This window comes from Xyrauchen texanus, chromosome 5, assembly GCF_025860055.1.
Source record: "Xyrauchen texanus isolate HMW12.3.18 chromosome 5, RBS_HiC_50CHRs, whole genome shotgun sequence".
Classification (NCBI taxonomy): Eukaryota; Metazoa; Chordata; class Actinopteri; order Cypriniformes; family Catostomidae; genus Xyrauchen; species Xyrauchen texanus.
In genome coordinates this window covers 24,526,574-24,543,756 of record NC_068280.1, presented here as the reverse complement: position 1 = coordinate 24,543,756, position 17,183 = coordinate 24,526,574, and the positions used below count along the sequence as shown (strand labels likewise).

Here is a 17,183-nt window from a genome sequence, read left to right as displayed (position 1 = left end):
CAACATGCAAGAGGACACTTTAGTAGCACTGAGGCTGGTATGTGACTATGTCACTCGACACGGGGGTGTTGCCAAAGTCCCCCTGACAAAAGAACTCTTGAGTTCGGTGGCATCAGCCAGGGCCAGGTACCGTCTTTACCTTGAGACAGAGAGAAAAAAGAAAGAGTCCCTTGTACAGGGCCAAAAGAGAAAGGTGGCAGAAGATCACTTGGAGGAACTCATAAAAAGGAGGAGGACTATGCAAACAGTTGCTGAATGTCTTTTCAGAGATGCAGACAAATTTGCAGAGGAGGCTGAGGGCAAGGCTGGCAGTCAGATGGCTCAGCTAATAACCAAGTCAAATGCTCTGAGGAGGGCCAGCAAGGAAAAATCAGCTGAGCTCAAGAATATTGAGGAGGAGATTCTGGCCAAGAGAGAAGAGCTGAGATCAATGTAGTGCACACTCACGCATCCGCAAACTCACGTCAAGATGTTTCTGTTTTTTTTCTGTAGTTCAAAAATGCATCTAAGCTGTCTTCAGTACTATGCTGAGTTTGAATAAATTAATTTTCTTTGCAAGTAATTTTGAGACTCTGCGTTTCCTTTGTACGTTTTTTTATGTCGTGATATAGGTCTTAAATTTCATTCATAATGGTCTTAAAAAGTCTTAAATTTGACTTTGTGAAACCTGCAGAAACCCTGTTGGTTAGTTTGTCAGTCTTTGCATGTATTGTTGATGCTCTGTACCTGGTTCCCTGTGTTTTGCGTTCCTTTTTATTCTGAGTTAGCTTGTTTATTTTTCAGTTAAATAAAGCTGCATTTAGGTCCTCCTTCCTCGCCTGCCCTGTCACAGAAAGACTGACCCCCCAAATGAATCTAGCAGCGATCTTCATCTGGTTGAGCCGAGCGAACCTCCCTATTATTGAATACTCTCTCGTCTGTTCAGCACCATTGCCAGATGCACTGGATTTGCTGATGCCCACTTGAAGTCCGTGTACCAGATCGGCCTCCTTGCTCACTAGTGGAAGGAATTGCCGGAGACTGGTGTCTACACGTGGGAAGAATATGTAGAGTTAATTTTAGAGATGTTCGCTTCTAATAAACCTCATGAAAACCCACTCCTGCCACATGCCAATGAGCCAACGCCCACGCCTGCCACAGGCCAACGAGCCAATGCCCACGCCTGCCACTGCCAACTAGCCAACGCCTGCCACTGCCAATGACACGTTAACCACGCCCACTATTCCACCCACGGCTCCACCCGCTCCCCCAGAGTCTATTCCCCCCCACGGCCCTGACCGTTCCCCAGAGACTATTCCCCCCACGGCTCCGCCCACTCCTCCAGAGACTATTCCTCCCTCAGCTCCGCCCCCTCCCTCAGAGATTATTCCTCCCATGGCTCTGCCTGCTCCCCCAGAGACTATTCCGCCAACTGTTCCGCTGGCTTCCCCTGAGACGATGACTCCTGCTGTTCCATCCGCCTTACCAGTGCGTCCTGATCCTGCCTCGGCCTTGCAACTGCCTCCCAGGCCTCCTGACCCAGTCTCGGCACTGCGACCGCCTCCCAGATCTCCTGGCCATCCGCTGAATCTGTTCTGGTCCCCTTGGTCTCCTGGCCCTCCGCCAAATCTGCTCTGGTCCCCTTGGTCTCTTGGCCCTCCGCCAAATCTGCTCTGTCCCTTGGTCTCCTGGCCCTCCGCCAAATCTGCTCTGGTCCCCTTGGTCTCCTGGCCCTCCGCCAAATCTGCTCTGGTCTCCTTTGTCCCTTGTCCATCCGCCTGATCTGCTCTGGTCTCCTTGGTCCCTTGTCCATCTGCCTGATCTGCTCTGGTCCCCTTGGTCTCTTGGCCATCCACCTTATCTTCTCTGGTCCCCTTGCTCTCCTGGCCGTCCGCCAGATCTGTTCTGGTCTCCTGGCCCTCTGCCTGATCTGCTCTGGTCTCCTTGGTCCTCACTCCCTCCACCTCAGTCTCAAACCTCCCATTTTTGCTATGTTCCTCCCATTGTCTCATTGTTCCGTGGGAGAGTGGTGGTGGTATAGTGGTCTAAAGCTAATCAGTTTATCAGAATGTTGCTGGTTAATCAAGAGGTCGCTGGTTCGATCCCCACGGCCACCACCATTGTGTCCTTGAGCAAGGCACTTAACTCCAGGTTACTCCGGGTGGATTATCCCTATAATAAGCGCACTGTAAGTCGCTTTGGATAAAAGTGTCTGCCAAATAATGTTTAAATGTAAAATATAAATGTTTCTCTGCTCTTCTTGCCCCTTGTGCCACCTTGAACTGCCTGTTTGCCCCTTGTGCCCCCCTGAACCAACAGTTTTCCCCTACACCCCATGGACAATTTTCTTTTTTTTTGTGGAGCAGCTGGAATCCATTCCTTAAAGGAGGGTCTCTGTTATATTATAGTCTTTCTCTAGACTTCTATGTTGAAATTCTTGTTTAGTTCCCTGTTTCTGTTTCCTGTGTTAGTTTTGTAGTCCTTTGTAATTTAATTTCATGATTGATTCTCCCTTATTGTTTCCCCAGGTGTTCCTCATTCCCTGATTGTTTCCCCAGGTGTTCATTGTTTTCCTTTGTGTATTTAGCCCTTGTTTCCCTTGGTTAGTTTGTCAGTCTGTCAGTCTATTGTTTTTGCTCTGTGCTTGGTTCCCTGTGTATTGCTTTCCTTTTTATTCTGAGTTAGCTTGTTTATTTTCAGTTAAATAAAGCTGCATTTAGATCCTCCTTCCTCGCCTGCCCTGTCACACATATAATGTTACAAAAGAAATGTATTTTTGTAATGTAAAAAATTACATGTAAAAATTTAATTTTTAAATGTATTATTTTCTTTACTGGTATGAATAGGCAAGCACCACTTTTACTATTGCTCATTCCTAGGATTAGGGTAGTGGTTCTCAATTTTGTTTGTTCAGGCACCCTTTTGAGTCAAGAAAACTACCCTCACCAATAATCTGATAGAAAAATGATCAAAGTTTAGTTTTTTTATCATTTTTTTTTTTTAAAGATTATCTGCATTTTTTTCCAACTTCATCACGAAAGGTTTTATTTAAAAACATATAGTGAAATGCGTTCTTTCAGTTTTCACTTTTCTGCTGAATAATGAAAAGTTACACTCTTTATTGTAACAAAACACTTTTTAAGGAATTTCTTTTTTCACTAGGATTACATTTTATTTTTATTTCCAAAAATAATAAAATGCTGCAGGAGCAACGTTAATACTGCTATAACAGTAATAGCTCACCCAAATATTTACATTTCTGACATCTTTTACTCATCCTCATCAGTAAAAACGAGTATGTCTTTTTTTTATTCGTGAAACACCAGAATGAGGGATTTTGATTTTGACTGTCAAGCTCCAAAATCACCATAAAAGTCATCCATATCACTCATGCAATATATTTAAATTCTTCTGAGGCCATGCAGTATTATTGTTTGAGGAATAGACCGAAATTCAAGTCGTCATTTTTTTTTATACCGCTTATCACAACACATTGTTTCAAAGCAGCATTACAGAAAATCATGCATTAACAGAAAATGAAACTGTAATATCAATAAAGTGTTCAATAAAGTATTAATTGTGGGTCTGTGTATCTGCATTCATTCATTTTTCGTTTCGAAATTAAAAAAAACAAAAAAATCAATTATGCTTTGAATTTAGTTTTTCCTTTCAAAATCAAACAGGAAAATAAAAAAAGGCTTGTTTTTTTCTTCTTTGATTATTCGTTTTGTAAAAAAAACAAAACAAAACAAAACAAAAAAAGCAAGAAATTTGCTTATTTCTCGTGTTTATTGCTTATGGATATAAAATTATTATACAACCAGACAATGATTATTAAGCAACCAGACAATGAATTTATCCAGCAAATTATCAACTTACATGGCAATAACAAATTATTATTATATTATAAAATTATTATATTATAGCAACTGAAAATCTTAGAAACCGTATATTTCAGAACACTGGAGCTATTGCATCTTAATGAGTTATTGCCATGTAAGTTGATAATTTGCTGGATAAATTCATTGTCTGGTTGCTTAACAAGTTACAGCAGAGTTGTAATAAATATGCAACTGTCTAATGTTTGGAAGAATGTTAATGTTCTGAATTAAAAATGAGATTACTCCATCAGTAGAGCTGTAATGTTTTGAACTCTTATTCTGATGGGTTTGATGGAGACAGGACAGATGACATTTCAGACCTACCCACATGTGCAAATCAAATATTCAAGTTGTGTTTTCATTTTATATCCATGAGTATTAAACACGAGAAATTACTATATTTCTTTTTTCTTTTCTTTTTTTTTTTTTTTAACAAAACCAATGATCAAAAAACAAGCTGTTTTTAGTTCTTCATTCAAAGCATAATAAATTTTTTGTTTTTTAATTTCAAAACAAAAAACAAATGAACACAACATACAAAGACCATTGTGTAGTTTGTTTAAATATGATTGTAAATTAAAAAAAAATTTAAAAATTATGAAATAATTGTAATTAGAACCCTATTGAGCAAGCCGAAGGAACACAAGTGGAAAGGAACACTTAAGTAATCTGTGTAGGATCACGACCCGGCCCCGCCCTCTGCCCTGCCACATTCCTCCCTCGTTCTCTCAGGCTGGGGAGCCCCCAGCATGACGTACACCCCCCTTTCCCTGGGGGAGGGCGTGCCCTAAGCCCCATCTGCTGGCACCAATGTAAGGGGGTTAAGATGGGCAAGGAGGAGGCGAGAACCGGCTTGTCAATATAAATAATAATTTAATGGAAACTTAAACCAAATGCACAAACATAAACACACACATGACGGACATGTCCGTAAACAAACTCTCTCTCCCGCAGAGCAAACTCTCAATCCTCTGCAGCCAACCTTTATCCCTCTTGAAGGCTTGATTAGCCTTATGCGGGACCGGGTGTGTAGGATCACGACCCAGCCCCGCCCTCCGCCCTGCCACAAACACAAATTTGTTAATGGAGAAAAATAACCTTGGGGGAAACCAGGCCTACTGTGTGTGCCAGTTCCCCTCTCACTAAACAGCATGAATATAATGCCAATAGTTATTTATGTGCAGTGCAAGTCATGGTCATGGCACCGGTGAGTTTGTCAGTTTGCACAGTGTGTTTTGTTATTTTCTCTCCCTCATGTCTTGCGGGCACTGCTGGCATGCATGATCAGTTTTTCCATGGGAAGATCATGCCACTAATTAGCATGCTAGCAGCACCTGGTTATCCACTGATTCAATCCCTACTTAAGCCCTTTGAGTTCTCAGTATCGTTGCTTGATTGTTGTTTTATGTGAAGTACTTACCTCACTCTCTCTGCCTAGTTGGTCCTGTCTCATGTATCTGTTTGGTTGCTCGTCTCTGTCCTCGTGTCGGGAGAGTTATTTCCTTGCAGTCTTCTGGGTGTTGTTCTCACTACACTTCAACGGAAGATCTGCTCCTGACTTCCACAACGCACATACTCGCCAACAAACACACTATTCACTTATTTGCCCATTGCATGGCCTCGGTACACATGCATCCACAAACTTGTCCCTGCTACTGCAGCTGGTGCCGGAATCCTCAGTCTTCACCAGCAAAGTTGAAGTGAATATTTATTGTTAATAAATCCTTTGAACTGTTTCTCTGCTCTTGGGTCGCTTTGTCTCGCTCTCGCTCTCTGACAGTCATGGTTTACAATTTGTACATAAGTAAGTGTTAAGGGCCAGTGTTTAAACAAAGCTTTTGTAAGATCTGTAAGATTAATTAATGTCTTTTAAATTCATCCTGGATTAACTGTATAAATTCACACAGATGCACTGTCCTTTGTTAGTTGGTTGATGAAGGCTTTTGTTGGCAATTAATTGATAGTCTATATATTCCATTTTAAGAGTGCAGTCCATCATTAGACCAAGATGATGCATGCAGAGATAAGTGAGAAGTATCGCAGTTCAATTTTTCTGGTCATTTTGGTGAGGTCTATCCTAAGTCCAGGGTTCAGGAAGTGGCATATGAAGTATCTCATGTCTTGTGGTTTGAGTTGGCATCAGTTCATACCCTGAAGTCCATTGCAATAGACTGAAGAGATGTCTGGCCTGCACCGGCTACATTTAGTCATCATCTCTCAGAGACACGTAGCAGTGGAGTCCGACACCAAGTAGGAACGGAGCTAAATCTGTCTGGCTCTGGTAACCTCGGAATATGAATACCGACGATGAAACAAGGAAACACATCAAATAATATTAGCGTAGATGTTCCAAATGTTGCAGAGTTATAGATCATAATAAATGTTTCTGGTTCTGACAGACTTAACTAAAGCAGCCAAATTGGGAGTTGATGGATACATTAGGTGTATGCCTGGCTAAATAGAGGAGTCTTGACTTAAACTGAGTGTGTCTGTGTCCCAAACAGTGTTAGGGAGACTATTGATTAGTTTAGGATCCAAATAGTAAAAAAGAATCTACCTCTTGTGGAGTTTGATATTCTTAGAACTATTAACAGGCCAGAATTTTGCGATCATAATGAACGTGATGGAATATAGCGTGGTAGGTCACTTAAGTACTGCAGAACTAGACCATTCAAAGCTTTGTACATAGTTAACAAAATTTTAAAATGAATATGAAATTGAACAGGTAGCCAATGTAACAACGATAAAATGGGGCTAATATGATCATATTTCTTGGTTCTAATCAGCACTCTGGCTGCTGCATTTTGAACCAATTGAAGTTTATTTATTGAACACGAAGGACAAGTCATGAATGCATGAAATTTTCGGCATCAGCAACAGAATGCATATGTCGTAACTTAGCAATATTTCTGAGGTGGGAGAATGCTTTTCTACAAACATTGGAAAATTTATTTTCAAAGAACAGATTGGTATCAAACATTACATGCATTACAAGTTTTTCGCTGTAGAAGACAATGCAACAGTACATCCATCGAGAGTCAAATGTTATTTTAGCTGCTTATTTTTAGAGGTTTTTGGTCCAATAATTAGTGCCTCTATTTTGTCAGAATTGAGTAGAGGGAAATTTCTGGCATCCAATCTTTGATTTCATTGATGCGCTCTGCTAATTTGGAAAATTGTGAAATTTCGTCAGGTTTCGAAGAAATATTAAGTTGGATATCATTGGCATTTTTAACACGATTCCTCATAATGTCTCCCATTTTTCTTACTATATAAGGAAAAATAGCAGAGGTCCAAAAACTGATTCCTGTGGCACTCCATACTTAGCTTTTGTTTGATTTGTCAATTCCTCATTTACACAGACAAAGTGGTAGTGGTCTGCTAAATGGGACCTAAACCATGCTAATGCAAGTCCCTAAATGCCAACATAATTCTCAAGCCTATTCAAGAGAATTACATGATCTATCATGTCGAAGGCAGCACTAAGATCTAAAAACACTTGAAGAAAAATGCAGCCGCGATCAGATGATAATAGCAAGTACAATGGAACCCAGATAAGTGCTGTCTCAATTTAATAATAAAAAAAAACATCTTCACCCATTTTAATCTGGAGCACGTAGAAGAAAATGTCTTTGTATACATACTGTTAGCACAGTGCAGAGAGCGCACCTGATATAGCACATTCGCTTTAAGGCTGAAACATACTCTATGCAAGTACATGAACGCAAATGTGAGTGCTTGGCCACTTAATTGCGAACACACGGTCTGGTTGAACATGCTTAATGCACCTTCTTGCACTAACGTGGTGGGAACATATATCAATTTGTACTCAAGGAGGCGATAGAGTTAGCTTCAAAAGTCTGTGCCATTAAACTGAATGTGTTATTATTCTTGTAATTTGCTATAAATGTATTGACTTTAAATTACTTGCCGTAGAAGTGGACAGTTCACATTGATCTCACTATAGCACCTCTTGTGGTAACGTTGAGAATGCATCACATTGTTGCGTTAAGTTATGAATTGCCATCTGACACATTTCAGAATGCAACAATGCGTCAAATCGAGCTTGCATTGCAAGATGCGCCAGTGGTCACGTACTTGCGGAGAGTATGTTTTGGCCTTTAGAGTTCTTTCACACTAGCACTTTTGGTGTTCACCCTAGTTTGAATTACATCAAAGTTCGGTTTGTTTGGATGATGTGAACGCTCTTTCCGAACTCTGGTGTGCACCCACAAATCACACCCGAGTCAGCTTGAAAAGGTGGTCAGGGGTACGGTTCATGTGAACTCTGGTATGGTTCGCTGTTGATATGAACGCAGTCATACCAAATGGCAGAAGTGAACGTTGAGCATTTCTCAACTTTTTGACACACTCAGAATCAGAATCAGATTTATTGCCAAGTATGCTTACACATACAAGGAATTTGTCTTGGTAACAGGAGCTTCCAGTCAACAACAATACAAACAATACCAAAAACAGCAGCAAGACATAGGTAATTAAAAACAAAAAAGAACACAAAATAAATAATTATACATATACGTACATACACTCACCTTCATACATACCCACATACACACGTAGTGCAAATCTAATACAATCTGTTATATAAAGAACAAAAAACAGTATATTATGTACAGAGCAATGTAAGTAATGGCAGAAGAGGATAAGTTGGATAATATAAAATTTAAATTAAAATTAAACTGTGTATTGCACATAATTATTGCTCAATTGGGCAATTTAATTGTTCATTAGATGGATGGCCTGAGGGAAAAAACTGTTCCTGTGTCTGACGGTTCTGGTGCTCAGTGCTCTGAAGCGCCGGCCAGAAGGCAACAGTTCAAAAAGGTAGTGGGCAGGGTGAGTGGGGTCCAGAGTGATTTTACCAGCCTTTTTCCTCACTCTGGAAGTGTATAGTTCTTGAAGGGGGGGCAGGGGGCAACCAATAATCCTCTCAGCAGACCGAAATGTCCTTTTGTAGTCTTCTGATGTCTGATTTCGTAGCTGCACCAAACCAGACAGTTATTGAAGTGCTGAGGACAGACTCAATGACTGCTGAGTAGAACTGTTTCAGCAGCACTGGTGGCAGGTTGAACTTCCTCAGCTGGCGAAGGAAGTACAACCTCTGCTGGGCCTTTTTCACAATAGAGTCGATGTGTATCTCCCACTTCAGGTCCTGTGAGATGGTAGTGCCCAGGAACCTGAATGACTCCACTGCTGCCACAGTGCTATTTAGAATGGCGAGGGGGGACAATGTTGGGGTGTTCCTCCTAAAGTCCACAATCATCTCCACTGTTTTGAGCGTGTTCAGCTCCAGGTTGTTTTGACTGCACCAGACAGCCAGCCGTTCAACCTCCTTTCTATATGCAGACTCATCATCATCTCGGATGAGGCCGATGACAGTGGTGTCGTCTGCAAACTTCAGGAGCTTGACAGAGGGGTCCTTGGTGGTGCAGTCATTGGTGTACAGGGAGAAGAGTAGTGGGGGAGAGCACACATCCATGGGGGGCACCAGTGCTGATGGTACAGGTGGTGGAAGTGAATTTTCCCTGCCTCACAAGCTGCTGCCTGTCCGTCAGAAAGCTGGTAATCCACTGACAGGTAGAGGTTGGAACAGGGAGTTGGTTTAACTTATTCCGGGAGTATATCTGGTATGATTGTGTTGAAAGCCGAGCTGAAGTCCACAAAAAGGATCCTTACGTATGTCCCCGGTCTGTCCAGATGTTGCAGGATATGATGCAAACCCATGTTGACTGCATCATCCACAGACCTGTTTGCTCGATAAGCAAATTGAAGGGGGTCCAGTAAGGGTCCAGTGAAGTCCTTCAGGTGGGCCAACACCAGTCTCTCAAATGACTTCATGACCACAGATGTCAGGGCGACAGGTCTGTAGTCATTAAGTCCTGTGATTTTAGGTTTCTTAGGGACGGGGATAATGACTGAGCGTTTGAAGCAGCATGGGACTTCACACTGCTCCAGTGATCTATTGAAAATCTGAGTGAAGATGGGGGCCAGTTGGTTAGCACAGGAACGAAGGCAAGCTGGTGAGATGCCATCTGGTCCTGGAGCCTTCCTTGTCCTTTGCTTCCGAAAGACACGGCACACATCGTCCTCACAGATCTTGAGTGCAGGTAGTGTAGCAGGAGGGGGGAGGAGGGGGGTTACAGGAGGTGTTAATGGTTGTGTGAAATGAAGGTCCGAGTGCATGTGGGGTGTTAAATCTGCAGTAAAACACATTCAGGTCGTCAGCCAGTCGTTGGTCCGCCACAGGGTTGGGGGTAGGAGTCCTGTAGGAGTCCTGTAATTAGCTATCAGCACTTTCTCTGTACCATTGTCGATCCTACAATCCACCTTGCAAGCGTGACACTTGTCTCCCATAGGAATTAATTGAAAATGCCTTCTCAGCTCCACTCAAAATGCACCAGTAAACATGTACGATGATTGGTTGGTGCTCTGTATTTTCTGCTTCTCATTAGCATAGAGTTGAAAATTTCTCCTATTTTTTTTCGAAAGCTGTGTGTACAGGATGCACTTTAGTGCCAGACGAAAGTATAATCAAGGCTTTAAGGAGAAAAAGCTGTAGGAAAAAAATTGCCCTCATTGGTTCTTGCATGCCATTGCATTGGTAATTTTTTTTTAATGTGTGAAAGTGAATAAGATCCGAGAATGGGCCAGTCTTCCAAACCCCCCTTACAATGCAGTTTTTTTTTTCGTTGTCTGCCGGCTTTCTTAGATGTTCACATTTCTAATCCAGTGTTTCTCACAGTGTTATAGACTAAACTGTTCTTAAATCTCATTTAACCACTCAACGACCCTTTCAACGCTAGAGAGCTGCTGGGGCATGTTTGTAAAATGTAAAGCGAGTGTGTGTGGTATCTGGTGCGAACAAAGACGTTTTCGTTCCCGATTCGAATGGGTGAAGAGGTGAACTATCACTTAAATCTCAGATTGACCTGGCTGGAGTCACTCAGCACTCCCTGGATTTGAACTTGTGACTCCAGGGGTGGTAGTCAGCATCAATACTCACTGTGCTGCCCATGTCCCATCTGGGGTGGGCTCTTTTGACAGAACACCCTAGTATGAGGAGGAGTAATGCCCTAGCAACCTCACAGCAACATTCTAGATTCCAGTCAGAATGCCTAAGCAACTGAAAAACAACATCCTGGCAACCAGCCACATCACCCTACCATGCAGGCAACTTTTGCATGGGCAAACATCACCATTTTCTTTAGAGAATATAAAAATTTTGATATTTATTATAATTAATAATAATAATATTAAACATGATTCTTTATTATCGGTGTGCCAGATGTATTATAAGGCATTATAAATGCATTATAAAGCATTAACAATACCTTTTATAGATACAGGTTTCAAGTAAAGTATTAGGATACTTTTTATAGTGTATATTTGTGTGTTTTCTAGGTGTTTGAGTTCCTCATCTGTCTACACTCAGTAGAGGCTGAACAGGAAGAGGAAGTGTATCCCTACATCCGAACTCTCCTCCACTTCGACACTCGAGAGTTCCTCAACGTCCTGGCACTGGTGTGCATCAGCTAGGCCATAAACCAATACTTCTTTCTCAATAAATCATAGTTTTACTGATGTTATATATTCTTGTCTTTAGGCCATCAGAATGAAGAGCTTGACTATACATCACTTTTATTTTATATCCTTTAATCAGATCTGAATTTTTAAATCTTTTCACTCTTTAGACATTTGAAGACTTCAAGAATGACAAACAGGCTCTGGAGTATCAGCAAAGGATTGTGGACATTTTACTGAAGGTGACAGAAGCATTTTTCTTTCTCCCTCATGCCTCGAAATTTCACACAATCTCGTTCTCGCTCTCTCATTCACACACACACACATGCTCACCCAGCATTTACCCAATCTATGTAAAAAGTATTTGGCTCTGGAAATATTCTTCTCTTTGTCATTGAAATGTAAATCATGTGAATGGGATCATTTTATCAGCTGGAGTGCCTGCTGCCTTCCTCCCTCTCCTCATCAAAGAGTCATCTTCAGCTACTGAAATCAGTATCCACACAATCTCTCTTCTTCACCCTCTGTCTTTCATTTTATTTCATTCTCACTCTCTCTATTTCCAATCATAATCAATTTTTTCTTTAATAAAACACAGAGATGCTACCGTGTAACATGGTAGCCTTAAAGGAATATTCAGAATTCAATACAAATTGAGCTCAATCGACAGCATTTGTGGCATAATATTGATTACCGTAAGAAAATCATTTTGACTTGTCGCTATGCTTCTTTGGGGAAAAAAAGCAAATAACAAGGTTACACACTTACAATAGAAGTGATTGGGCCCATTTTTGGAGTGTTTAACCACAGAAATGTGAAGCTTATAATGTTATTAATGTACTTACATTAATTATGTTAACTCATGTATTATTTGATCTGTACAGTAGTTTACATTTTTACAGTAATTTAGGGTTTGTTGACATTACATTGTCATTGCAACAAAGTTGTAAAATTGGTTATAACTTTACATAGGAAAGGTTAGTAAGCGATTTTATCACACTTTTTTAACATTTACGGATTTAAAAAAAAGTCTTGTAGGAATCCTGAAGGATTATTGTTCTCTCTGTAGGGATCTCACAGGAATCCTGCATGACCGAACAAAAGTCCTGTAGGTTAGCCCAATGACCTACAGGAGTTTAGTATTTCTGCAGGATAAATCATATACCTGTAGGAGACCTGTAGGAGTCCTGTAGGTTTGTGGACTAACCTGTCCTGTAGGATTATCTATCATCCTACAGGCATTTGGGAGTCACACATCTGCAAGACTACCTTTTTACACACACACTCACACACACACACACACACACACACACACACACACACACACACAAACACATACTGTACAAATACTGTAAATATATTATAATTAGCATATTTGTATTATTTGTATTAATGAAATATGTTTCAGAAATTAGTTTTTTTACTAAACCTGCTTGATATCAAATATAAATGTCAATGTCTTGCATGTCGTGCAATGTCGTGCATGATAATTATTATTCACCATTAGACGTGCAGAAGGAATTTGTTTCCACCATTCACAGCACATGCCATAGGCACGCGATCGCACATTTACAGCTTCACACATCCTCCGTGAGTGAGGCGTGAGTGGCACTTTTTTGTTTTGGTGCCCATATTAACAGATGACACCATTTACACTGCAAGCGTGAGTCGTGAGGTGAAGCATCCCAGAAGTGTACAGATGCGGCAGTGAGCGGATAGTTTCGGCATTGAGCCTATTTTTGCCACGCGGCTCACACTGAGCTCTGCCGCTCTGGGTGTAGTACAACACTAGAATAATAAGAAGATTATTGAAAAGACACAATAGCAAATCAAATTTATTCAAATCAAACCTATAGTACACTACAATTTATATGTCTGCATGCAAGTAAACTCAATAAAATAAATTAAGAATCAATAAACTACCAGACCTTTTGCCATTCTGTGTATATAGGTGTAAAGTTTATACACAACATTAATCAATCACAACCAAGTGTGTTGATAAAGATGAAGTGCACTTGACTCCACACTGTTTTTCTTGAAGCAGCAATAACCTCAGCTTATTACAACCTTCTAAAGAAAAAAATTGGCATAGATAATTATATTTCCAGAGCAAAGGCACTGCTGTTTCTTGCAGAAGAGACGTGGTCAATGTGAACATCCAATACGACCGCCACGTTCACGGCCCGCTCATGCACCGTTAACGCCTCACTCACGCAGGATTTGTGAACCCGGCATGACGCATCTGCGTGCATCACACTGATGAAGGGATCCATTATTCCTGCGTCGAGACGAGAGTGTTAATGAGGTGAGTTCAGATGATTTCTTCATTTAAAATACTAAAATGTGTTAAAACTGTTGAATAATGTAGTTGTGAACATTAATTACAATGAACTGACAGAAAGTTTAATTACTGGAGAAACTGAATGATGAACACAAGCTGCAATTAAGTTTTGACACGTTACATATTTATATATAAAATGTAAAAAAAAAAAAAGTGTTTTGTTGAAACCTAATGTAGACATGTCGATTCAGTAATGTTAAATATATATATATTTGTTTTTTGGAATAAAACAAGGACATTTTGATTTTACCACACAAAGCAAATTATTATTTTTTTTACAGTGAGCATGTAGACTAAATATATTACATATTGCTCTTAGGCAACAGAGTGACATTGCAACTTGTGCATACATGAAAGGTCAGACAAATTCATCACCACACTAAAAACTTTTGTATATCACAATGATATGCTTTATCTGATCAAGGCTTTAACATAACTGCAGTGTTTCTGCAGAGTGTTTGTGAAAAGTTCTGTCCAGTATTGTTCTTGAGCATTTTTAAAACTGTTAATAAATAATTAATCATTTACATTTTCTCTGTTTTTTATTTTTAATTGATTTTATTATTTTGAGATAGTGGCCAGCAGTCTTCTTCCTGGAAATCTTTTATTCTACAGGAGCCCCAGAACATCCCTTTATTTGTCCCACCACATCAACACATGTGATAATCCAGTAGAATTCATGTTACATTGTTGTTTGAGTTGTACAGAGCTGTACATTTCCTGTAGGAGCCCAGCAGGAGTCCAGTTGGATTCCTAAAGGAATCCTGTGTAACGCTTATGCTGAAGGTTTCCTGCAGGGATCCTGTATAATGTTTTTGCTATACTGTAGGTGTACTGTAGGAGTCCTGCGGGACCCTTTATAATGTTTTTGCTATAGGTGTCCTGTAGGAGTCCTGCAGGAGTCCAGTAGAAGTCCTGCAGGATTCCTGTAGGAGTCCTACAAGAAAATTATCACAAAAATCCTGTGGATAGAATTTCCCCTTCAGGACTTTTTTGTAAGGGCTAATTCACTTCCATTGTAATTGCCTCGCTGTAACTCCGATTTTTGCTTTTTTAAGGAGAGGCAAGTCAAAAATAACTTTTGTTGTAATCAATATTATTTCACAAATGGTGTCGATTGAGCTTAACTTGTATTGAACCCGTAATATTCCTTTAATACAAAAACATTTCTCCTAAAGGTGACGTGTGATTTTATTTTTAAACACCTATATGCAGAGACAACTATAAGTCTCAAAGGTTGATTCCCCAAAGTATAAATACTATGGCATAATGAAATCATTGCTCTGTTTGTTTGAGTATCCTGATCAGCTTGACACAGCAACATTCCATTTGGAAAAGTGGTGCAGAAATTACACACTTCACCTTGAATGACCACATTGAAGTTGTTTTGTTTTTTAGTCCATGGGCCCAATTTTAAGAGCACTACACTATGCCATAAACCATACACGCAAAGTGGGCATGGACATGAAGTGCATGATGTCTAGGCGCAAGTGTGTTTGGAAATCAAGTGCAATTTAATTCTGTGGATCATCTCCGGTTATTGAGTCCTTTTATATATTTCATTTCCAGTCAAGCACCAGTGATATAAACAAAGGCAGCACACTCATACAACTTTTGTAGTGTAAATTGACTATGCAATGAATCAAAAGAATAGAAAAATGGTCTTACAATCTTTAGTGCATTAACTGCATCCTTTTTGAATGTTAGACATATTTCTATGACAGTGACATGCTCCTCGCATAGAAAATGTGATTCTCGTCAGAATTTGGATTTACGCTTAAATTATAGAGAATGTAAGTATTTGTAAACATTCTCATCTACTGACACTACTAAAATAGGAAATTTCACTTTTCCCCAATTCATTAACATATGATACACCCACAGTTTGCGTGCATATACCCAAAGATAGCGCAAACCCTCCCACCCACGCCCACTTGTGCTTTGCACTGGCACAGTATTGTGATTAGAATTAGTACCCTTACGAAAATCGAATAAGAAGTAGCGCTGAGCTTGGCACGCTAATGAAAATAGAGCCCCATATCTGCCATCTGTATGCTAGTGTACTCCTTGAAGTTGACAAAATAGCATAGTTTTCCTCTTCCCCATGAATGTCTTTTTTTTTTCTTTTTTCTTTTTTTTTTTTCATTCTCTAGAATGAAAATGTCCCTCACTCTAATATCAACTGCTTAAAATTGGCTGTATGTGTGTGTGTTTTACTGGTCTGTTCAGGTCATGGTTGACAATTCTGACTTCACACCATCTCAAGTCGGCTGTCTTTTCACCTTCCTGGCACGCCAGCTTGCCAAACCTGATAACACCCTCTTTGTTAACCGGAAGCTGTTTGACCAGGTGATGTGTTTCTCTACTTTACCTCAGTCCATTTTTCAGTGTCTATTCCATTTGCAATCTGCTGGTGTTTTTTCAAACTGAGCTATAATGGTAACGGCAAGATAGATTTTAAAGAAGGTGTTAGTTTGGTGAAGACAATTAGCAGCTTCTGTAAAAATAGCTCTCTCATATTAGAAGCGTTATGCTTATTTCTCTACATGTTAAATAGTTCAGGATTTTGCACTCTTCTTTGGGGCCTGTTCTACTTTATACTGCATCAATCAGGAAAGCTGACATTTATGAATTGTTTATTTTATTTACTTGAATTATTCTTACTTTCATGCTCTATGAGATGTTTTTATATTTTCTTTATATTCTTTTTCAGGTTCTGGAGTTCCTGTGTAGTCCAGATGATGACTCTAGACATACAGAAAGACAGCAGGTAGAAACATGCTATTTAAAATTCTGTTTAATTTGACTCAAGTGTAGTAAATCATTGTTTGTCAGATCATTTGATCATACAGTAATATGATGCCATGATATTGGTCATGTCAGGTACTTCTGGAGCTGCTGCAGGTTGGGGGTGTGGTCCAGTTTGATGAGGGGCGTCTCCTCGACCTTGCAGAGAAGGCGGAGTTGTAAGACATTTTTCAGTCAGAAAGCAGACTAGTTTTGCTTCATCTACCTAACACATACATCTTAAACTCTGAAGATGGCCATTTACAACATTGATAGCAGTACCATGTAGACTGAAGTCTTTCATTTGACATCATAATCAAAACAAAAGTAACAAGAACAACATACTTCTACACCATAAACTGGCCCTTCTTAGATCCTTACTAATCATAATTTATAAGGTTCCAACATATGGTTTGAGGAGAATTATATTGTTTAATCCTCTAGAAATTTGATGAATAAATGTGATTTTTCTCATATTCAAATTTTTTAAGATTCAATAAAAGACTCACTAAAATGCAATTTATTAGGTTACTGTTTTTAAATTACAGTTATAAGTAGGGCAAAATAAAATTGAAATTGCGATATGACTGTGTTTATCAACCCACGAGGGCTGCGATTTAATCAAATAAATTTTATGAATGCCCTGCCCACTG

The 17,183-nt window shown here is 39.8% G+C and overlaps 1 protein-coding gene across 3 annotated transcripts in view; it reads left to right on the top strand.

Moving 5' to 3' along the window:
* vps8 (VPS8 subunit of CORVET complex) overlaps window positions 1-17,183 on the top strand; it is a 178,543-nt gene that overhangs the window by 54,945 nt on the left and 106,415 nt on the right. For all 3 annotated transcript variants that reach the window (XM_052126503.1, XM_052126502.1, XM_052126505.1), the window contains 5 exons: window positions 11,283-11,402; window positions 11,573-11,644; window positions 15,973-16,092; window positions 16,457-16,513; window positions 16,627-16,709. In XM_052126503.1, coding sequence (XP_051982463.1) covers window positions 11,283-11,402; window positions 11,573-11,644; window positions 15,973-16,092; window positions 16,457-16,513; window positions 16,627-16,709 — 452 coding nt within the window. The remainder of the gene's footprint in view (window positions 1-11,282; window positions 11,403-11,572; window positions 11,645-15,972; window positions 16,093-16,456; window positions 16,514-16,626; window positions 16,710-17,183) is intronic.